The following is a 23667-nucleotide window of genomic DNA, read 5'->3' on the forward strand; positions in this document are numbered from 1 at the left end:
GAGTGCAGCGGCGTAATCTCTACTCACTGAAACCTCCACCTCCCGGGTTCCAGCAATTCTTCTGCCTCAGCCTCCTGAGTAGCTGGGATTACAGGCACATGCCACCATAACCGGCTAATTTTTTATATTTTTAGTAGAGATGGGGTTTCACCATGTTGGCCAAGCTGATCTCGAACTCCTGACCTCAAGGGATCTGCCCGCCTCGGCCTCCCAAAGTGCTGGGATTACAGGGGTGAGCCACCTCACCTGGCAATCATTACTTCTTAAAATGTCTTTCTCCACATCCTTCCACTGCCAGGGGACTTCAAATCACACTGCTTGAAACAGCCCCATAGCTCACTGATGCTCTGCTCACTCTCTTAGCCTTCCCTCTCTCTGTTTTACTTTAGACGACTTCTGTTGCCATGTCCCTGAGAGTTTTAAGTCCATGCTTTCCTCCTTGATATTGTTTTCTGAAACCTGATGTTTTGCCCAAAACTGATATATTATTTTCACTTATACATGTGTGAGTTTAGCTTTGCATGGTTGAACTTTCATAGCCCATCGCTGAATCATTGTAATATATTGACCTGTGTCTAAACTGTGATGAAATGAGCGAAAGATTAAAACCTGGCTTAGAAGACGATGTGCAAGTCACAGGCCTTTAAGTGTCCTAATGTCTAGACAGAGAACAGACAACTAACTACTGTGTGAGATGGGAATGTGGGTGAGAGGTTAAGTACAGGAATTATTTCTTTTTTTTTTTTTTTTTTTTTTTTTTACGCGGAGTCTTGCTCTGTGCCCCAGGCTGGAGTGCAGTGGCGCGATCTCGGCTCACTGCAAGCTCCGCTCCCCCGGGTTCACGCCATTCTCCTGCCTCAGCCTCCCGAGTAGCTGGGACTACAGGTGCCTGCCACCTCGCCCGGCTAATTTTCTTGTATTTTTAGTAGAGACGGGGTTTCACCGTGTTAGCCAGGATGGTCTCGATCTCCTGACCTCATGATCCGCCCGTCTCGGCCTCCCAAAGTGCTGGGATTACAGGCTTGAGCCACCGCGCCCGGCCAGGAATTATTTCAAGATTGCAAAAATAAATCTCTTAAAGACCACATATTGCATGGTTCCATTAAGAGGGAAGGCCCAGCCTAGGCAAACTCCTGGACACAGGAAGGAGATTAGTGGCTGCAGGTGGGGGAGGGGCAGTGTGCTGACTGCTACACAGGACCCGTGGTGACAGGGGCAGTGGAGGTGAGCCCAGCGCTGGGAATGCACCACTACCATCGCGCTGTGCTTTTTTCTTTTTTGAGATGGAGTCTCGCTCTGTCGCCCAGGTTGGAGTGCAGTGGCGCGATCTTGAGTCACTGCAACCTCCGCCTCCTGGGTTCAAGCGATTCTGCTGCCTCAGCCTCCTGAGTAGCTGGGATTACAGGCGCCGCCACGACGCGCAGCTAATTTTTGTATTTTTAGTAGAGACAGGGTTTCACCATGTTGGCCAGGCTGGTCTCGATCTCCTGACCTCCTGATCCACCCGCCTCAGCCTCCCAAAGTACTGGGATTACAGGTATGAGCCACGGCGCCCGGCCATGCGTTGCGCATTTTACGCGGATAAAGCGGATGGCCTGGGCACTGTGGGTCCAGGTAGCTGTTTTGACAACGTCTTCATTCCTGCGGCTGTAATGGGGCGCACGTGCACACACGGATGTGGCTTCTCCCCAGGGTGTCACCGCGTAGGTTTCACGCTGAATCCAGCGCAGCTGCCCTCGCCGGGCCTCAGCGGGGCGTGGCCGGGCAGCAGGGGCGTGGCTGGGAACTGGGGGCGTGGCTGGGCCGTGGGGGCGGGCCCTTCGTGCAAGCAGCCGCCGACGTGGGGCGGGGGCGGGGCCGGGCGTGCGGGCGGTTGGGCGAGGGCGGGGCCGGCGGCGGCGGGTAACGGAGGGGGCGGGGCTAGCGCAGGGGTGGGGTTGCCGTTGCGGGGCGGGGCGGCGCAGGCGCAGTGCGAGGCACTCAGCGGTTTTCCCTCCCCCAACGGCGCGCCAGCTGTGGCCGGCGCAGCGTAGTGCTCGGGCCGGGGGTCGCCTCCCGCCTCCCGCCTCCCGCCTCCCGCCTCCCGCCGCCCGCGTCGCCCTCGCCGCCGTTGGGCCGCGCCGCGCCGCCATGTCGGGCCCCGGGCCGCGGGAGCCGCCGCCGGAGGCCGGCGCGGCAGGCGGCGAGGCGGGCGTCGAGGGCGCGGGCGGCGGGGACGCGGCGCTGGGCGAGCAGGGACTGAGCTTCACGACCACCGACCTGAGCCTGGTGGAGATGACGGAGGTGGAGTACACGCAGCTGCAGCACATCCTCTACTCGCACATGGAGGCGGCGGCTGACGGCGAGCTCGAGACGCGCCTCAACTCGGCGCTGCTGGCGGCGGCGGGCCCGGGCGCGGGCGCGGGCGCGGGCGGCTTCGCGGCGGGCGGTCTTGGGGGCGCGGCGCCCGTGTACCCGGTGCTGTGCCCGTCCGCGCTGGCGGCCGACGCGCCCTGCCTGGGCCACATCGACTTCCAGGAGCTGCGCATGATGCTGCTGAGCGAGGCGGGCGCGGCGGAGAAGACGCCGGGCGGCGGGGATGGGGCGAGGGCCCGGGCCGAAGGCGCCGCCAAGGAGGGCGCGGGCGCGGCTGCGGCTGGACCCGAGGGCGCGCCCGAGGCCCGGGCCAAGCCGGCCGTGCGCGTCCGCCTGGAGGACCGCTTCAACAGCATCCCCGCCGAGCCGCCGCCCGCGCCGCGCGGCCCCGAGCCCCCCGAGCCGGGCGTGGCGCTCAACAAGTGCGTGCCCGGCGGCCGGGGGCTGGCAGGGCCCGGGTGGAGGCCAGGGCCGGGGCGGAGGCAAAGGGGGCCCTCGCTGTGCACTCCCCCAGCCTGCCCTCCCGGCGGCACAGGGCGCGGACCCCACCGGGTGTGGGGCCTCCCCGAAAGGCTGTGTGCGCTGTGCGGGCCCCGGGGAGCAGGTACTTCCTGGAACTAAACACCCTCCCCCCAGTGGCCCCGCCTGGAGAGTGGGACCGAGCGCGCAGAATTCCTGGGAACCATGTGCTCCGGGTGGCACTCTTAGATGTCAGGGAAGCCTGGGAAGGCCCCACGCGGGTTTGCAGGCTTTGAGCTCTAAAATGAGGCTCCAGCCTGCAGCCGCCCCCTTGGTGACCCTCAGGAATGGCTGTGGAAGGGCTGAGTCCGCAGTTTTTTGCTCATCCCAACCTGTAGTTGCCCATCATGGTCAGACTGGAGGATGGCAGAAGTAAGATTGGTGTCAGGATGTGACGAGAGCAGGGAGGTGGCGCAGATTTGGGACTTCCCCAACAGCGCGAGTTGATAACTGTTGTGTAGAGATTTCCAGGATGAGAGTTGAGTTGCTGTCTGGAAAAAGTGGCCAGAGCCGTGAGAGTGGGATGGTGGATGCTTGTCTGCCACGTATTCCTGACACTTCTGGGCTTTCTTTTGTCTTGGCAGTTTGGTAACTCTCATTCGACATCCATCTGAATTAATGAATGTTCCTCTTCATCAACAACAAAACAAATGTACAACATTAGTGAAAAATAAAACTGCTGCTACAACTACTGCTTTGCAGTTTACATACCCACTGTTTACTACAAATGCTTGCTCTACTAGTGGAAATTCTAATCTTTCACAGACACAGGTAGGGAACATGATTTGTGAAGCTTTGCTCTTTTGGATTAAATGGGTAAATTTTAACTTATTTTGGTTAGGTCCCAAGTACTTTTTTTCCCCTTGAGTGAGCTTAATAACCTTTTAAGCGGGGCGCCGAGGCTCACACCTGTAATCCCAGCACTTTGGGAGGCTGAGGTGAGTGGGTCATTTGAGGTCAGGAGTTCAAGAACAGCCTGGCCAGCATGGTGAAACCCTGTGCGAAAATTAACTGGGGGGTAGTGGCAGACACCTGTAATCCCAGCTACTCAGGAGGCTGAGGCAGGAGAATCGCTTGAGCCTGGGAGGTGGAGGTTGTGGTGAGCTGACATCCCGACACTGCACTCCAGTCTGGGCGACACAGTGAGATCCTGTCTCAAAAAAAAAACAAAAAAACACCTGTGCAAATTGAGTATTTATGTGGTATGGGAATGTTTTAAAATCTTCAGTGCAACTAAAGTTCTCCAAATTATGTATTAGTAGCTTTGATGTTTGTTAAGTGCATTTTATTTGTGCAGTAAAGAGGACATTAAGTCACATATTGATAAAATTCCTGTTGCTTCATTTTTTTCCAGAGTTCTAGTAACTCATGTTCTGTCCTTGAAGCTGCCAAGCACCAGGATATTGGATTGCCTAGAGCATTTTCTTTCTGTTATCAGCAAGAAATTGAATCCACTAAACAGACATTAGGTAGTAGAAACAAAGCTTTGCCTGAGCAAGTTTGGATTAAAGTGGGAGGTAAGCGATGAAGCAGCAGGTAGTGGGACCTTTCTTGTGACCGAGCCCTGTGGCTGATGGTATTTTGGCCTTGGGCGGGGGGTAGGGGAGACAGATGGTTTGTACACATGGGAAACAGTCTTGGAGGTGTCCGTGTATCTCCGGATCCGTCCACCTGCTTCCCCGTGTTATCACTTTAAACATTATTCTGATTCACAAATATAATTAACCTTGATGTGGGAACATTGAGTTTGAGGGCTTTTTCATAACATTAAAGTGATAGACTTACATAAATTTTCCATTATCTTCAAGTTACTGAAAGTACTTTATAGTTTTTTATTTTCCTTATTTTGTACTCCATGAGTGAGGCAGGCATCTAACATCTGCTGAAAGCCTTTGGATAGGTGGATGCTGATAGGAGGACCCTGGGCTGCCAGCGAGAGGCCGTAAGGTGATTCAGAAAGTTTGGAAATAAAGTCACTGCTGAAGGCACTGCTGTGCTCACCTGCCTAGCCCCTTCCTCCCTGGGAAACACCTGCATAGTCCCTTCCTCCCTGGGAAACACCTGCCTAGCCCCTTCCTCCCTGGGAAACACCTGCCTAGCCCCTTCCTCCCTGGGAAACACCTGCCTAGCCCCTTCCTCCCTGGGAAACTGATTTGTCAAGTGACCCGATGAAAAGAACACTCCTTACACTCAGCTTTCCAAGAGTTGGTGAAGACAGGTGGGGGATGGAGAGCTACTGCCTTCTCCTGTGTCAGTCACTCCTTTTCCTCCTTGCAAAATTTTATGCCAAAGTGTATGTTCACATTTGTAAGATACAAAGATAAGTATTAAAGTAGCCTCTGTGCTGGCTACTCAGGTTAAGGAATAAAATGTCACCAAAACAACTGAATTCCTCTCTCCTGCTGAAAGCTTCATCATCCTTCTGTAATATGTGCTCTGTGTGGCATACACGTGCACATGAGCACGCCTGCCAGTCACGTGCCTGCGGTTCTTTGATGGATACAGTTCCACATATGCACACGTGGCACAGCCTGTTATGCAGCAGAAGAGCTCGGACGCTACTTACATAATGCTTTGGGGAGGAGAGCCACTTCTGAGGCGAGGGCATACACTTAGTGCTGCTTCAGTTTTGTTCTGAGCATTGCAGTAAAAATACTGTCATATTAAAATAATTGGGTTTTTTTCTTGTTCTTAGAATAATTGTATATAAAGAAAATATTTTTGGGAGGAAATATGTCCAAGTGGTTTTTTTTTTTTTCGCATTCTGACCTTGAGAAAAAGTAAACAACTTCTTGTTTTCTGTATTCATAGGTAACACCTGTTGATTAAAGAGAGGGACTTTGGGCCGGGCATGGTGGCTCAAGCCTGTAATCCCAGTACTTTGGGAGGCCGAGGCGGGTGGATTACAAGATCAGGAGCTCGAGACCATCCTGCCTAACATGGTGAAACCCTGTCCCTGCTAAAAATACAAAAAAATTAGCCGGGCATGGTGGCGCACGCCTGTAGTCCCAGTTACTCGGGAAGCTGAGGCAGGAGAATGGTGTGAACCCGGAAGGCGGAGCTTGCAGTGAGCGGAGACCATGCCACTGCACTCCAGCCTGGGCAACAGAGTGAGACTCCATCTCAAAATAAAAAAAAAAAGAGGGACTTTGGATGAGGTCATATTGGTTGCATAGCACTTGGAAGACGTATTTAATTTGATGATTGATTCTTGTTCAGTTTCATTGTTTTTTTTTTTTTTTTTTTTTTGAGATGGAGTCTCGCTCTGTTGCCCAGGCTGGAGTGCAGTGGCATGATCTCGGCTCACTGCAAGCTCCGCCTCCCGGGTTCATGCCATTCTCCTGCCTCAGCCTCCCGAGTATCTGGGACTAAAGGCGCCCGCCACCATGCCCGGCTAATTTTTTTTTTTTTGTATTTTAGTAGAGATGGGGTTTCACCATGTTAGCCACGATGGTCTCGATCTCCTGACCTCGTGATCCGCCCGTCTCAGCCTCCCAAAGTGCTGGGATTACAGACATGAGCCACCGCGCCCGGCTGTTCAGTTTCATTATATAAAATAGGCTTGGACTTCTCTTCCCTGCTGACACTGAGTAACTGCATTAGTACATCTCTTTATGGTTCGGTTCTCTGTGCTGCTTACCCAATAATGTTTATATCTTGGATTGAAAAGGCCAAAACTGTGTTCAGCATTAATTGAGATAAGAATAAAAAATTAAAAACCACTTTTTTCTTCTTTTGCAAAGAAGAAGCGCTATGCAAACAAGCACTGAAGAGGAATCGGAGTAGAATGCGTCAGTTGGACACAAATGTAGAGCGAAGAGCCCTTGGAGAGATTCAGAATGTGGGCGAAGGTGCCACTGCCACACAGGGCGCTTGGCAGTCCTCGGAGTCCTCACAGTCAAACCTGGGGGAGCAGGCCCAGAGTGGGCCCCAGGGAGGAAGGTCTCAGCGTAGGGAGAGGCATAACCGAATGGAAAGAGATAGAAGGTAATACGTGTGACTGCTTGTCAAGCTGGCTCATAAATGATTCCCTTAGTCATACTACATGGTTATCACAGATAAAATGATCCTTAGCCATTTCTGCGTTCAGAGGGAAGAAAGGAGGTAGGAGCATCGTTAACTTTCCCAGATGGATCAGGGATCCCCCAGACTGCGCCCAGGCTCACTGGCTCATTAGGAGGACTCCCGGGACTCAGCATGTAGTCACTCAGGCTGTGACTTACTATGGAGAAAGGATGCCAGGTGAGGTCAGCAAAGGTGCATGGGAAGAAGGCAGGAGATGAGGTGCAAGCTTCTAAGAGCGTGCCCTGTGGAGTCAGGCAGGATGCCCCTCATGCCCCAGTCATGTGGTCTGAAAACGTGGGTGAGGTGTTACCAACCAGGAAAGCTTGCTAGAGACCAGGGGCGCGTCACGTAGGCACGCCCTCCCTGCATGCAGCCGCAGTCCAGTCTCCCAGAAGGAAAACAGGTGATCAGTGTCAACCATATTGTTTGCACAGTGTAGGTCCTGGGAGCCACTCTTAACTCTACAAATCTAGGTTCGCAGACTCCACTAAGGGCTAGCGCTGACTGCAGGCCTTTCTGAGGAGAGTGATCAGGCTGTTATGGTAACTGCTGCTTAACCAGCCAACTGAATTCTGCACGATTTCCTGGTTCTTTTAAGATTGCTGGGAAGAAGGAGGTTAAAATTGTTATTTAAGTGGTTTTGTCTGTAGATTTTATTTGTGGTATCCTTTGTAGAATTAAGAGGTGGTTAGTTTTTTTCTATTATAATTGGGTTTTTTTTTTTTTTTTTTTTTTTTTTTTTTTTTTGGTGAGATGGAAATTTACTCTTGTTGCCCAGGCTGGAGTGCAATGGCACGATCTTGGCTCACTGCAACCTCCACCTCCCAGGTTCAAGTGATTCTCCTGCCTCAGCCTCCCTAGTAGCTGGGGTTACAGGCATGCGTCACCACGCCCGGCTAATTTTGTATTTTTAGTAGAGACGGAGTTTCTCCATGTTGGTCAGGTTGGTCTCAAACTCCTGACCTCAGATGGTCTGCGTGCCTCGGCCTCCCAAAGTGCTGGGATTACAGGAGTGAGCCCCCACGCCCAGCATGGCAATTTCTTTTAAAGGGATCTATTCAAACTAGCTAGGGCAGGGTGCAGTGGCTTATGGCTGTAATCTCAGTACTTTGGGAGACCGTGGTGGGAGGATTGCTTGAGCCCAGGGTTTGAAACCAGCCTGGGCAACATAGCAAGTCCCTGTCTCTAAAGAAAAACCAGCAATACTAGTGGTGGTGCACACCTGTCGTCCCAGCTACCTGGGAGGCTGAGGTGTGGGAGGATCGCTTGAGCCCAGGAGTCAACGCTATAGTCAGCTGTGATCCTGCCACTGCACTCCAGCCTGGGCCACAAAGTGAGACCCATGTCCCAAAGAAAGAAAATAAAAAAGCTAGCTATATATCTTTTTATGATACTTACATACACATAGACTAACTGAGGGCCTTCCTCAGCCTACTGTGAATTATGAAGGGCATTTTGCTTGCTCTGACATTTATTTAATAGACATTCATTGAGTAGCTGCTATGTAGAAAGCCTTACACCGTATGTTGACAGTTTGGAAATTTGACTCTAGCTCTACTGCATAGACTTGTGGTTAGAGTTGAATGAGCTGATGCGTAAAGAGTGTTTGGCTCAATGCCTAGAAGTCCAAAAGCACCTAGTAAATGCCAGCTGCTGTTTTACCAGCAGAGTCTCTAATTAAAATTCTAAATACACGGTGTGAAGACGAGTAACAAAGGCCATATTGAATAAGTTGCTGAGTATCTGCTTGTTTAGGACTTTGCATGGTACTGAATGTAATATGTAAAAGTTTAAAAAATAGTCTAATAACAAGACTCCAATTGTTTATCTCTACAAAGACTGAGTTTCAGAATATTAACAGAGTGTTGGGCCGTGATCCTTTCAGAATCAGGGCCCCTTGGAGAATCTGAAAGCTGTGCGTGAGTTCCTGGTAGGGTTTTTAGCCCGTAAAGGGCAAGTAATATCAGTCTTGAATGAAAGAGGAATCTGCCCAATTTGGACCCCTCAGTGGTCCAGACGGAAGAAGGTGTCAGACAAAAAATGTTGCTTCCAATTTCAGGGGCTTTGGAACCATCCCTAATCCAGAGACTTGAACCTGGCCCATGAGAAGTAAATAAGGAAAGCTCCAGGGAGCGTGTGGGTCATGGGGCTGCCGAGGGCACCCAAGGATGCTCTGGCCTCCCAAAGGCAGTAGCTGCCTCTGTAGACGAGGCCGTGGCAAAGCTGTGGGACTTCCTGTGGTGATGGGCATTTCCGTGGCACTCAGTGGCCAGGCTTCACGGGCTCTGATTCCCTCAAGTACTACAGCGAGATGCTTCCTTTTACGTGTTTGTTTTGCTCCGGCCTCTCTCGGTGATGACTTTGGGTTTTGACTGTAGGCGCAGAATCCGCATTTGCTGTGATGAGTTGAATCTCTTAGTACCGTTCTGCAATGCCGAGACTGACAAGGCCACAACTCTGCAGTGGACCACAGCATTCCTGAAATATATCCAGGAAAGACACGGAGATTCTCTTAAAAAGGTTAGTGGTAGGCCAGGTAGATTTCCAGAATTTTATAAATTTTTCTTATCAATGTCCCTCTTTTTTCCTAAGGATAACTCAGACTATCCTTAGCTTCCTGGAATCTAACGTCAGATACTAAGTCCATTATGAACAAAGCTCTGCTTATTAATGATATAACTTGTCATTTACTGAAGTGTTAGTCATAGCCTACGTGTGTTACACCGCAGTGTATAAATGACTGTGAAGAGTCAATTGTCAGATAGCAGATTGGGCCCTGCTCTGTACGGTATACTGTACTGGGGCTAACGGGTGTGTAGGACGTGATTTTTGCCCTCGGGAAAACTTGTGAAAGGGATAAAAGCAAGAATAGAAAAACAAAAACCGGCCAGGCACAGTGGTTCACGTCTGTAATCCCAGCACTTTGGGAGGCCGAAGTGGGAGGATCTCTTGAACCCAGGAGTTTGAGACCAGCCTGGGCAACATGGCAAGACCCCATCTCTACTAAAAATACAAAAATTAGCCTGGTGTGGTAGCATACGCCTGTAGTCCCTGCTACTCGGTGGGGGGCTGAGGAGGGAGGATTGATTGAGCCAGGGAGGTGGAGGCTGCAGTGAGCTGAGATCATACCACTGCACTCCAGCCTGGGCAACAGGGCAAGACCCTGCCCCACCCCCACCCACCCTAAAAAAGAAAGAGAAACAAAAATGCAGGTACGTGACAAATAGTCTGATATGAACTTCAAATATGCCCAGCAGGTTAATAAGAAATATACTTCTGTGGACCGGGTGACTAAACCTCTGTGGACTGGGTGAATGTACTTCTGTGGACAGGGTGACTATACTTCTGCCGACTGGGTGACTATGCTTCTGTGGGCTGGGTGAATATACTTCTGTGGACCGGGTGACTGCCTCTGTGGACTGGGTGAGTGTAGTTCTGTGGACCAGTTGACTATACTTCTGTGGACAGGGTGATTATACTTCTGTGGACTGGGTGACTATATTTCTGTGGACTGAGTGACTATACTTCTGTGGACTGGGTGACTGTGCTTCTGTGGACTGGGTGACTATATTTCTGTGGACTGGGTGACTATATTTCTGTGGACTGAGTGACTATACTTCTGTGGACTGGGTGACTATATTTCTGTGGACTGGGTGACTGTACTTCGGTGGACTGGGTGACTATATTTCTGTGGACTGAGTGACTGTACTTCTGTGGACTGGGTGACTATATTTCTGTGGACTGAGTGACTGTACTTCTGTGGACTGGGTGACTATATTTCTGTGGACTGAGTGACTATACTTCTGTGGACTGGGTGACTATATTTCTGTGGACTGAGTGACTGTACTTCTGTGGACTGGGTGACTATATTTCTGTGGACTGACTGTACTTCTGTGGACTGGGTGACTATATTTCTGTGGACTGAGTGACTGTACTTCTGTGGACTGGGTGACTATATTTCTGTGGACTGGGTGACTGTACTTCTGTGGACTGGGTGACTATATTTCTGTGGACTGAGTGACTATACTTCTGTGGACTGGGTGACTATATTTCTGTGGACTGAGTGACTGTACTTCTGTGGACTGGGTGACTAGGGAGGAGCCGGCGTGTTAGCGCCAGCATATCCAGTCTCTCAGGACAGCCACCCTGCCGTGATCCTGTCTGCATGGTCATGGCAGTGGCCTGCAGGAAGCCATTGTGGTTGGCTGGAACTGGACGTGTGGTTTGAATGTGGGAGTTCGGTCAGCCCCTCAGTGGCCCAAAAGGAAGACGGTGTCAGTCACAGGGCTGGTTCTGGGCCCTGCCTTGGGGGGACCCGAGTTCCAGGGTTCTGGGCCCTGCCTTGGGGGGACCCGAGTTCCAGGGTTCTGGGCCCTGCCTTGGGGGGACCCGAGTTCCAGGTCCCGGCCTCAGCGTTGCAGTGGCCAGGGTGAGTGGCTGTTTGGCCCTCCAGGAGTGAGCAGACCTTAGTGAAATAGATCCACAGGGTCCTGACTTTGTACCTGGTCCAGGCTGTGGGGGAATTGCTGCTGTTGACCCAGGCAGGAGTCTGACTAGAGAACGAGCTAAGGTTGCTGCAACAAACAAGGACCCCTTTCAAGAAGGGCTCCCAGGCCTGGCGCAGTGACTCATGCTGTGATCCCAGCACTCTGGGAGGCTGAGGCAGGTGGATCATTTGAGGCCAGGAGTTCGAGACCAGCTTGGCCAACGTGATGAGACCCCATCTCTACTAAAAATACAAAAATTAGCTGGGCGTGGTGGCACGTGCCTGTAGTCCCAGCTACTCAGGAGGCTGAGGCAGGAGAATTGAACCCGGGAGGTGGAGGTTGCAGTGAGCCAAGATAGCGCCACTGCACTCCAGCCTGGGTGACAGAGCGAACTCCATCTCAAAAGAAGGGCTTCTGTGTCTTGTCGTGGTGGGGCTGGAGAGAGGCCCCCGCAGCTGGGCGGTGGTGAGTGAAGGCTCTTCCCTTCAGCACCAGGCAGAAATTTGTCTTGTCTCTGTCCCTTTTCTATGTCCACATGACATTTACATCTTGTGAGTTGTATAATTTAGGTTCTTTATTTTCATTATGCATTTAATTGCATTCTATAGCGATACTATGTTAAATGTGTTCTAATTGGATCATTTTTGGTTATTTACAATGCAGTTACTCTTGAAGATTATTGTTAGAGGTAGACTGTTGATTTGTTTTGATAAAATAAAGCTTTTGTGTTTTAAAAATGCTTTAATGTTTTGGTTTTGTGTATCTATTAGCAAATCATTATTGATCTAATTTACTCAAATAAGACAAAGGCATTTATAATTTTTGAAATTAAAAAATGTTAATTGTATGTACAGTCAGATTAAGTAGACCAGATGTTTATGGATATATTTTACATACATTCTGTTTGCTGAATCTTTCTGAAATGTAATTACATTGAACCTGATTATTTCTGGGTCACATTATTAGACCCACCAAGAAATAGGCTGAGGTCAAGTCAATTCACAATTTTTTCGGGGAATTAGAACCTAAAAAGCCAAAACACATGGGTTCTTAATTATTTCCTTAGTGACTTCCCCCTTTTACTTGCGTGCGTATTTTTGTCCTTAAAGACATAACACATGAGAGTTTTAAGTGATTTATCTATATTATTTGGTATACATTTCACTCAGCAGGTCTTTTGCAGTGTGACCAGGCACTGCTGACGATGCTGGGGTACCCCGGGCAAGATAGAGGCATGTCTGGCATGGAGGGAGGCGGGGGACAAGTAAACGTGAAGACAGTGGGAGCAGGGCCTTGCGGATGGAGGATGCTGCTATGAGCCAGCCTGACTGGGGGGCTGCCTTGGATTGGGTGGTTGAGGGAGGCGCCCAACCAAGGCCCAATGATGACAGGGAGCTGGCAGCCGGGACCTGGGAGCTGCAGGGTCTGAGGAGTGCCTGTCTGCTAGCCAGCGTTGCTGGGCAGGGCCCTGGGGCAGGCTGGGGCCTGGTGGACCGCAAATCCTGAGGGTTGGGGGCCTTGGCAGTCTTTTGGCAGCGAGTGACATGACCTGACCCACGTCACCCCGCTGCTGGGGGCACCGGATGCTGGGAACTAGGAGTTGGACTGGGGTGAGAGTGGAAACCAGGAGTCTGCAGCAGCTGGGAGATGTGGCTGGCCCGGCAGTGGCTGCCAGGGGGCGGCGCTGGGCAGGAGGAAAGGCATGAGGCTGCTTGTGTTTGTGGTGGTACCAGTTGGGGGGTGTGATGGGAAAAAGGCGTCAGGATTTGGCTTCAGTGACTGGGTGGACGGGGCTGTTTACTGGGAGGGAAGACTCGGAGAAGCAGGATCTTGGCATCAGGTGGGGACATCGGGAGGCAGGGGATAGACAAGTATGGGGTGAGGGCAGGGCGGCGTCAACCATCAATGATTCACTTCCTGTTAGTTTTCTAGTGAACATAGGAAGTACAGTGATCGTCTGTAGACCTATCCTTCAATCTCTGCAATGAACATTTACCGTATTTACTTTGTACACACGCACAATTTCAAAGACAATTATAGACACGAACCTTCATCTCTAAATATTTCTACATAAATCTTTGAAAGACAGGCCTTCCATGGAACCCCAACACCACTATCATGCCTCATCAAGATGATGGCAAGTCGTTTTCATATCCTCTCATGCACAGACTGTGTTCAGATCTGTCCAAAATGTTCTTTTATTGCTACCATACCTGCCCAATTTTTTTCATTTTAATGTTTATTTTATTTTTTTGAGACAGAGTCTTGCTGTCTCCCAGACTGGAGTGCAGTAGCATGATTATGGCTCACTGCAGCCTCTGCCTCCTAGATTCAAGCAATCCTCCTGCCTCAGCCTCCTAAGTAGCTAGGACTACAGGTGTGTGCCATCATGCCCAGCTAATTTTATTTTTGTAGGGATGGGGTTTTGACATGTTTCACAGGCTGGTCTCATACTTCTGGGCCCAAGTGATCCTCCTGCCTCAGCCTCCCAAAGTGCTGGGATTACAAGCATGAGCCACCATGCCTGACCAATTTTTTAAATTTTTGTAGCAATAGGGTCTTGCTATGTTGCCCAGGCTGGCCTCCCAAAGTGCTGGGATTATAGGCATGAGCCACCACACCCAGCCAAAATGTTCTAAAAATGACTTTCTTAGCTGTTTTTTTCCCACAGTCCAGCCACCCACCCATGGATTATACACTGCATTTGATGACGGTTTTCAAGCTCTTTGAGCTGTAAGAATCCCACCCACAGTTATTAACTATGGCATTGAGGTTTTGAAGAGATCAGGCCAGTTATCTAGAGAGTGCCCCACATTCTGGGTTTAGATGGCTCTATTTACTTTTGGTAGTTTTAAATTTTGGTGTAATTTCAAACTTACAGAAAAATCGCAAGAACGGTACAAAGAGCTCTTTGTAGGCCTGTCCAGGTTTGCTCCATTCTCCCTGCCAGTCCCAGTTTCTCTCCAGTATCTTTGGGATCCATTTGATAGTAAGTTGCAGACACCATGCTTCTTTATACCTAAGTACGTCCATGTTTTTTTGTTTGTTTTGTTTTGTTTTGTTTTTGAGACAGAGTCTTGCTCTGTTGCCCAGGCTGGAGTGTAGTGGTGCGATCTCAGCTCACTGCAACCTCTGCCTCCCAGGTTCAAGCAATTCTGCCTCAGCCTCTCGAGTAGCTAGGACTATAGGCGTGCGCCACCACCCCCGGCTAATTTTTGTATTTTTAGTAGAGATGGGGTTTCACCATGTTGGCCAGGCTGGTCTCAAACTCCTGACCTCAAGTGATCCCACCCACCTTAGCCTCCCAAAGTGCTGGGATTGCAGTTGAGACACCATGCCCAGCTAATTTTTGTATTTAGTAGAGACGGGTTTTCATTATGTTGGCCAGGCTGGTCTCGAGCTCCTGACCTCAGGTGATCTACCTGTCTCAGCCTCCCAAAGTGCTGGGATTACAGGCATGAACCACCACACTCGGCCAGTGTTTACTTTTTTTGTTTGTTTGAGATGGAGTCTCGCTCTTGTCACCCACTCTGGAGTGCAATGGCGTGATGTCGGCTCACTGCAACCTCCGCCTCCTGGGTTCAAGTGATTCTCCTGCCTCAGCCTCCCGAGTAGCTGGGATTACAAATGTGCGCTACCACACCCAGTTAATTTTTGTATTTTTAGTAGAGACAGGGTTTTGCCATGTTGGCAGGCTGATCTCGAACTCCTGACCTCGGGTGATCCACCTATCTCAGCCTCCCGAAGTGCTGGGATTACAGGCGTGAGCCACCACACCTGGCCGAGTTTTTAATTTTTTTTGTTTGAGATGGAGTCTCGCTCTTGCCACCCAGTCTGGAGTGCAATGGTGTGATCCTGGCTCCCTGCAACCTCTGCTTCTTGGGTTCAAGCGATCCTCCTGCCTCAGCCTCCCGAGTAACTGGGATTACAAACACACGCCACCATGCCCTGCTAATTTTTGTATTTTTATTAGAGACAGGGTTTCGCCATGTTGACCAGGCTGGTCTCGAACTCCTGACTTCAGGTGATCCGCCCGCCTTGGCCTGCCAAAGTGCTGGGATTACAGGCTTAAGCCACCACGCCCGGCCCCCGTGTTTACTTTTTAATATCCATAACGATGAAAATGAGGACATTTAACCTTGGTGCAAGACTGTTACTCACATTTTGCCTGCTGTCGCGATAGTGCCCACTACAGCTTTTTCCGCAGTCGGGATGGCATCTGGGACGCTGGTTGTGTGTAGTTGTGAGACGCCCCTGCACACTGGGGGCCCTGAAGGCGCCGACCACACCTGGGGCCTCCCTTGTGGTGTCTGTCCCTCCCTTCTTCACACCAGCAGGTGGCTGAATCCCACTTCGTGTCTCCCTGCCGTCTGCATCAGGCCCTGGTGTCGCTGTCCCTCACATGCTGTCTGGCGTCAGGCCCTGCTGCAGACTCGGACTGGCCTGTCCCTTCTGTCCTCCTTTCCTGTGGACACGCTGTGACTTCTCTCATGATCCTCCTGTGAGAACTCCCTGGACCTCGTGTCCTGTACTGGCAACCGCCCATTTCTCTGCTCTCCTTGGCTGCCCGGCGCTTGTCTGTACCTCTTGAGCTACTGCATCCTCGCTTGGATCCATTCCCAGCAGCCTGTGACCGTAGCCTCCCGTGCTGTTTAGTCACGCTACCATGCCCAGCTAATTTTTGTATTTTTAGTATAGACAGGGTTTTGCCATATTGACCAGGCTGGTCTCGAACTCCTGACCTCAGGTGATCCGCCCGCCTTGGCCTCCCACAGTGCTGGGATCGCCAGCGTGAGCCACCACGCCTGGCCCACATTCAGATTTTCATTCTGTTTTTGAACATGCCACTGGAGGGCCTCTCAGCTGCAGAGCAAGCCTTTGTCGCTTGTTCGTGGCAGAATGAGCCGAACGCTGTGTTGTGACCTGTTTTAAAAATAAAGCATGTTGAAAAAGAATAGCCATTGTCTTTGACCTAATGAGTTTATGCCTCCTTACCTCTGGCCACCTGAGCTCCTTGGTCCACTGTAACCCTCTGGCCCGGGCTGAGCTGGAGTCTTTCTGGGGCTCAGTCATTCACTTTTTTGGTTTTTCGTGTGGGGTCAGTGGTAGTGCTTTCTCCGTCATAATTTGCTTTTATCTTTATTATCCAAAAACCTTATTTCTCTTATTTCCTTCTTTAAGTTTAATTTTATTCTGGCATCTTGGGTTGAAAGTTTATTTCGTCTATCTTGTTTTCTAATCAATGCATTATAGTAAATTTGTCTGGTGTGCTTTTGAAACATTTCACAGGTTAGGACACAATGCTTTCATTGTTTCTCAGTTCTAAGTAGCTTGTAATTTTTCTTTTCTTTTTTCTTTTTTTTTTTTTGAGACAGAGTTTTGCTCTTGTTGCCCAGGCTGCCGTGCAATGGCGCGATCTTGGCTCACTGCAGCCTCTGCCTCCCGGATTCAAGCAATTCTCCTGCTTCAGCCTCCCGAGTAGCTGGGATTATAGGCGTATGCCACCACGCCCAGCTAATTTTGTATTTTTATTAGAGACGGGGTTTCTCTATGTTGGTGAGGCTGTTCTCAAACTCCTGACCTCAGGTGATCCGCCCGCCTCGGCCTCCCAAAGGCCCGGCAGCTTTCTTCCTGTTAATAACTTCCTGGTATATTTTCCTGACATGTAGTTAGAACTATTTCTTTTTTCCTACCAAGAATTTTTTTTTATTGTTGGTATTATTCTTTTTCTTATTATTTTTTTTTCTCTTTCTCTCTTTTTTTTTTTTTTTTTAGTGAGGGGCTCTCATTCTGTCACCCAGGCTGGAGTGCGGTGCAACCACAGCTTATTGCAGCCTTGTCCTCTCGGGCTCAGGTGATCCTCCTGCCTCAACCTCCCGAGTAGCTAGGACTATAGGCACCCATCACCACCACGCCTGTCTTATTGTTATTCTTCTCATATTCACAAATCTAATATGAGTATCTACTTTGTTATGTTATCATCTCAATATGTTTTGATGCTATAAAAATTCCTTTAAAACTTGACTATTTCACATATGTTCTGTTGCAAATAGATGCTGACTGAGAGTGCAATGACATCAGTACCATGTCTTTGGCCTGGGCTCGGTTGAGGGGGACTAAAGGGATCTGTTCCTCTCTTTCACAGCTGCCCCAACTCCCAGGAGACGGGTTGTGGGCGGGCCCTGCAAGGGTCCAGATGGAACCACAGCTTAACCCTGCCTGTGCCCGACTGTCCACAGTGAAGGCAGACGCTGGGGCTAGCCTCATCACTGTGTGAAAATAGCTGAGAAGATCTCGCCAGTGCCTGGTTATGTCTGAGAATGATTATTTTCTTCTTCCTTTCTTTTTTTTTGAAACTATCTTCTTTTAAATTTAGATGGATAATTAAGAATGATTCCAATTTAAGGTTCTAAGCACAAAATCCAGATACGTCATGTTACGGACTTGCTTCCTGCAGATGAAATCAGCAGAGTTGATGGAAAGAATCCACGACACTCCTACAGAACAGCGGATCACAAATGGTTGTCTCCATGAAGCCAGAAGCTTTGCGTTTGAAATTTCTATCTGGGCTCATTTCCAGCTGTTCAGGATTCGGATTCCTGAAGGCTTCTTCAGGCCGGGCGCGGTGGCTCACGCCTGTAATCCCAGCACTTTGGGAGGCCGAGGCGGGCGGATCACAAGGTCAGGAGATCGAGACCACGGTGAAACCCCGTCTCTACTAAAAATACAAAAAATTAGCTGGGCGCGGTGGCGGGCGCCTGTAGTCCCAGCTACTCAGGAGGCTGAGGCAGGAGAATGGCGTAAACCCAGGAGGCGGAGCTTGCAGTGAGCCGAGATCGCGCCACTGCACTCCAGCCTGGGCGACAGAGCGAGACTCCGTCTCAAAAAAACAAACAAAAAAAAAACTGAAGGCTTCTTCAGCACTTAATTCTTTGTTGACTGAAGGGGCTGGGACCGTTTCTCCACACGCAGACTGATCTTTGTCATAAGTCACTTTTGTAAGGAGAGAGCAGCTAGGACACATTGCCACGCCTTCCCCATTCTCCAGATCTTCTTTGGTGATGGCGAAGTTATCTCCACATGGGCAGGGACAGAAATACGTCTCCGAGTCCTCATCATATTGGAAGTCCTCGATTTCCACCTCGTCGCGAAACACTGCCACGGTCAGCGGGGGTCGCTGAAGGGATGACGCCCTGGCAGTCTGAGACCATCTCCGAGGGTCCAACTTTGGTGGAGCCGGCCTGGGCTCTGACTTTCATTTAATTATCCTAAAAGGTGCATTCTATCTTACCAAATATAGGCAATTTTTTTTTTTTTTTTTTTTGAGATGGAGTCTTGTTCTGTGGCCCAGGTTAGAGTGCAGTGGCGCGATCTCGGCTCACTGCCAGCTCCACCTCCTGGGTTCACGCCATTCTCCTGCCTCAGCCTCCCGAGTAGCTGGGACTACAGGCACCGCCACCTCGCCCAGCTAGTTTTTTGTATTTTTAGTAGAGACGGGGTTTCACCGTGTTAGCCGGGATGGTCTCGATCTCTTGACCTCGTGATCCACCTGCCTCAGCCTCCCAAAGTGCTGGGATTACAGGTGTGAGCCACCACACCCTGCCAATGTTTTTCGTATGTAGGCTTTAGGTATCAGAATGTAGGAAATTATCAAAATGTGGGGTCATCTTAAATTGCATCCTAAAACCTTTTAAAATTTGGGAAGAAGCCAGGTGTGGTAGCTTACACCTGTAATCCCAGCACTTTGGGAGGCCGAGGTGGGTGGATCACCTGAGGTCAGGAGTTCGAGACGAGCCTGGCCAACATGTTAAAACCCCGTCTCTACTAAAAATACAAAAATTAGCCGGGCGTGGTGGCACATGCCTGTAATCCCAGCCACTCAGGAGGCTGAGGTGGGAGAATCACTTGAACCCAGGAGGCAAAGGTTGCAGTGAGCTGAGATTGTGCCATTGCACCCCAGTCTGGGTGACAAGAGCGAGACTCCATCTCAAAAAAAAAAAAAAAAATTGGGTATATTTATATGCAGGCGTAGATTCTGAGTGTACGCAGTAGTTGGAAATGGCAGCTTGCTTGGTTGGGAAGTTGCTTAAAAGTGGATAGGTGGAATGTTACAGCCACTCCAGACGATTTGGAAGTTAAATCCTTGGCAGCATGGCTCTTACGTCCTCTGGACTTGAATTCAGTACAAACTTACCATAACTCAGCAGCAAAGAGACTACACAGGCTGGGCACCGTGGCTCCTGCCTGTAATCCCAGCACTTTGGGAGGCTGAGGTGGGTGGATCACCTGAGGTCAGGAGTTCGAGACCAGACTGGCCAACATGGTGAAACCCTGTCTCTACTAAAAATACAAAAATTAGCCGGGCGTGGTGGCGGGCGCCTGTAATCCTAGCTACTCAGGAGGCTGAGGCAGGAGAATTACTTGAACCAGGGGAGGCGGAGGTTGTGGTGAGCCGAGATCATGGCATTGCACTCTAACCTGGGTATATCTCAAAAAAAAAAAGAAGAAACAAATATTTTAAAAGCCGGACGTGGTAACACGCACCTGTAGTCCCAGCTACTCAGGAGGCTGAGCCTGCAGTGAGCCTTGGTTGTGCCACTGCATTCCAGCCTGAGAGACAGAGCAAGACCCTGTCCAAAATAAAGACAACTCAAAAATGGGCAAAGCACTTGAATAGACATTTCTCCAGAGAAGATACACAGATGGCCAATAAGCCCGTGAAAGATGCGCCAAGCTGTTAGTCGTTAGGGAAATACAAATCAAGACCCAATGAAATACTACTTCACACATATTAGTATGGCTATTAAAAAAAAAAACAAAAAAAACAGAAAATAACAAGTGTTGGCAAGGATGTGGGGAAATCGGAATCCCCGTGTGTTGCCGATGGGGGTGTGAATGGTGCCACCGCTGTGGAAAACGGTATGACAGCTCCTCAGAAGGTAAACATAGAATCACCAGAGAAGCATAAACCCCAAAAAGGTGAAACAGGGACCCAAATGGATGCTTTTCTATGAATATTCATAGCAGCACCTTTCACAATGGCCAAAAGGCAGAAACAACTCAAGTGGGCTCCAACAGATGAATGAGTAAACAGATGTTTACCCACAACAGAACCTTATTCAGCCATGACAAGGAATGACATTCTGACCCAGCCTCCCGCGTGGATGGCCCTTGAGGACATTATGCTGAGTGAAATAAGCCAGTCACAAGAGGGCAAACCCTGCAGAATTCCATCAACGAGGCACCTGGAGCCGTCAGATTCATAGAGACAGAAAGCGGAATGGTACGTGCCAGGGGCTGGGGGCCGGAGCGGGTGTGGAGTCAGTGTTCAGTGGGTACGGAGTTGCTGTTTGCGGTGATGAAACGGTGGTGGTGGCGGCTGCACAGCACTGTGAATGGACTTCACACTGCTCCACTGTTCACTTACATGTGCTTAAAAGGCAAATTTTGTTCTATGTTTTAATACCGCAATAAACAATATATAAACCTGGATTTAATCGTGTAGAATGCTATGTTTTAAAACAACGGAAATTTTCAAATGTGCACAAAAATGGGGAGAATGATGAACTCCCAGGTCCCTCTAACTCAGTTTGAGGCATCAGCTTGTTTCACCTATACCCTCGCCCTCCCACCCCCACTGAATTATTTTAAAACAATTCCAAACATCATTTCATTCATAAATATATCTTTAGAAAGAAAAGGCCTGTTTAAAAACAACCGCACTATCAGTCTGCTTCCCGAATGCCTTCATCCCTTAATACCCACCTCTGAGTCTCCTTCCCGAGTCTGAGCAGACTCTCCCGTGAGCCAAGTGTCTCTACAGTCAGCTCGTTTGAATCAGGGTCCAGACATCGCATTTGGTTGACAGTTTTTAAATATATCTTATCCCGTAATAGTTCCCCCTTCCTGTCTTCCTCACTGTTCATTTGTTGAAAGGGAATGATTTGCCCTGTAGATGTTTCCACATTCTGCACTTGGCGTACCTGTGGTGGTGGGCGCCTGTCATCGGGCCGTCACCTGTGCCTCTCTCTGTGTCTCAGTCTCTCCTTTGGGAGGTTGGGACTGACCCTGCCATCATCACTGGGGCCTTTTGTAAAAGACAGGTGGTGTGACAGGAGCAAGCCCACCCCACCCCCACCCTGCTGGCAGGGTCTCCCCAAGGACAGAGCCATCTCAGCAAGCAGCACCTCCACCGTGCTGGCCTCAGAACCCTCCATGTGTGGCAGTGCAGAGGGCAAGGGAGTCGCCCTGGGATAGGGGTAGATGCCCCTGACTTGTTAATGGTTGAAACTTTTTAAAAATTTGTTTTTTTGAGACGCAGTTTCACTCTTGTTGCCCAGGCTGGAGGGCAATGGCGTGATCTCGGTTCACCGCAGCCTCCGCCTCCCGGGTTCAAGCGATTCTCCTGCCTCAGCCTCCCGAGTAGCTGGGATTACAGGCATGCACCACCACACCCGGCTAATTTTGTATTTTTAGTAGAGACGGGGTTTCTCCATGCTGGTCAGACTGGCCGCAAACTCCCAACCTCAGGTGATCTGCCTGCCTCAGCCTCCCAAAGTGCTGGGATTACAGGCATGAGCCACTGCGTCTGGCCTAATGGTTGAAACTTTTTAAAAATTTATTTTTTTGAGACAGAGTTTCACTCTTGTTGCCCAGGCTGGAGTGTAATGGCATGATCTCGGCTCACTGCAACCTCCAACTCCCAGGCTCAAGAGATTCTCCTACCTCCACCTCCCAAGTAGCTGGGATGACAGGTGCTTGCCACCACGCCCAGCTAATTTTTATATTTTTAGTAGAGACAGGGTTTCACCATGTTGGTCAGTCTGGTCTTGAACTCCTGACCTCAGGTGATCCACCCACCTCAGCCTCCCAAAGTGCTGGGATTATAGGCATGAGCCACCGCACCCAGCCTGAAACGTTTAATATATACACTGTACCTTCTCTCAAATGCTGGGTTTACAGATTTATAGCTAGGGCCTGTTAATGGTTGGAACATTCATGTCATGTATATTTTACCACAATAATACAATGTGGCCAGACATTCTGAGTATTGGAAAAACTAAATAAAAGTATATGTACAGTATAACTGCTATTTGAAAAAAAATGCTCAAATCTGTTTATTCCATAAACCCCATTGTGAGGTATGACCCAAGTTCGTGAATGACACCTTAAAACAGCGTATTTTAAAGTCATTTACATAGCTTTTAATTTCAACCTTTTGCACTTTGGAAGATAGCAGTTTTCATGTCTATTAATTCAGTACATTAACCATCACTTCTTAACTTTAGGAATTTGAGAGTGTATTTTGCGGTAAAACTGGCCGAAGGCTAAAGCTGACCAGACCAGACTCCTTGGTGGCCTGTCCTGCACAGCAGAGTCTACAGAGTAGCCCCTCGATGGAGATCAAGTGATTGGACTGAACAGGAATCCTTTGGGAGTGAACAGCCATTCCTTCGTGATCTATGCACATTTTCCGCAATCCTGGGACTGTGCTCAGATCGTCTGACTCGAAAAGGGCGTGACTCAAGCTGACGGGACTCCAGTAGGGACTTTGAGAGCACGTTTTGTAAAAATATTTATCTAGAACCAAATACTTATCCATGAATGTCCTCTTAGACCATTTGGGGATGAAGCCATCTGAATAATTAGGAAGCATTTTTTCAATGCCCTGATTCCATCATGTTTTCTTAACATGATAAAAAATTAACATCCTTTTACTTTCTTTAATCTTAAAAAGTACACTGCTTTTTACTTATTGTATTTACATTTTAAATACACCCCTTTAGCAATTGGAACAGGTTAAATTGTTAACTCAAAACAGTTTGGAAATTTTATTTCATTTGTTATGTCACACCCCCTTGTAATGATTCCGAGTCACGTGGTGGTGTACTGCAACATGCAGGACCATTTTAAACCTTTGTGCTAAACATTTTCCAGATACTTGCTTTAAAGCTACTTTTGTCCACAAATACTGTCACAGTAGATGCTTAAATGCCCACATTTTCATATCGAGAGTCATTACTTTATGTGTAATAAACTGTGGTGTTTGGAATTGAGTTTTTAAATGAGTGGCTTTATTTATCACAACAGGTAATAGCAATAGACGTTAGTGCAATACAAAGTCACCCTCAATAAATACTGTTAATTGGAGATGCAAGTTTGTACACAAAACATCAGACTACACCTTTGTATGGGAGAGAATTTACTGTACATTAAATTCTTTATTTTTTGTTACTCTGTA

At 49.3% G+C, this 23667-nt stretch overlaps 2 protein-coding genes across 6 annotated transcripts; one reads left to right on the forward strand and one right to left on the reverse strand.

Moving 5' to 3' along the window:
• Window positions 1-1933: 1933 nt before the first annotated feature.
• Window positions 1934-23660, forward strand: TCFL5 (transcription factor like 5). 5 transcript variants are annotated; one of them, XM_050745076.1, is made up of 6 exons: window positions 1934-2777; window positions 3459-3645; window positions 4229-4391; window positions 6618-6861; window positions 9318-9459; window positions 22715-23660. In XM_050745076.1, exons 1-6 carry the CDS (start codon window positions 2131-2133, stop codon window positions 22835-22837), a joined length of 1506 nt encoding a protein of 501 aa, XP_050601033.1. In that variant the 5' UTR covers window positions 1934-2130; the 3' UTR covers window positions 22838-23660. The 5 variants fall into 5 exon arrangements, with proteins under 5 accessions (XP_050601033.1, XP_050601034.1, XP_050601035.1 ...); XM_050745077.1 differs by having other exon boundaries at window positions 6621-6861; XM_050745078.1 differs by lacking the exon at window positions 22715-23660 and adding an exon at window positions 17803-18048.
• On the reverse strand, window positions 17858-21432 carry LOC126929248 (putative DPH3 homolog B). Its single transcript, XM_050745446.1, has 4 exons — window positions 21410-21432; window positions 20714-20723; window positions 18351-18603; window positions 17858-17877 (listed from the first exon to the last, which is right to left on the reverse strand). The coding sequence occupies exons 1-4, from the start codon at window positions 21430-21432 to the stop codon at window positions 17858-17860; spliced, it is 306 nt and encodes a 101-aa protein (XP_050601403.1).
• Window positions 23661-23667: the final 7 nt, after the last annotated feature.

This window comes from Macaca thibetana, chromosome 10 (assembly GCF_024542745.1).
Source record: "Macaca thibetana thibetana isolate TM-01 chromosome 10, ASM2454274v1, whole genome shotgun sequence".
Taxonomy (NCBI): Eukaryota; Metazoa; Chordata; class Mammalia; order Primates; family Cercopithecidae; genus Macaca; species Macaca thibetana.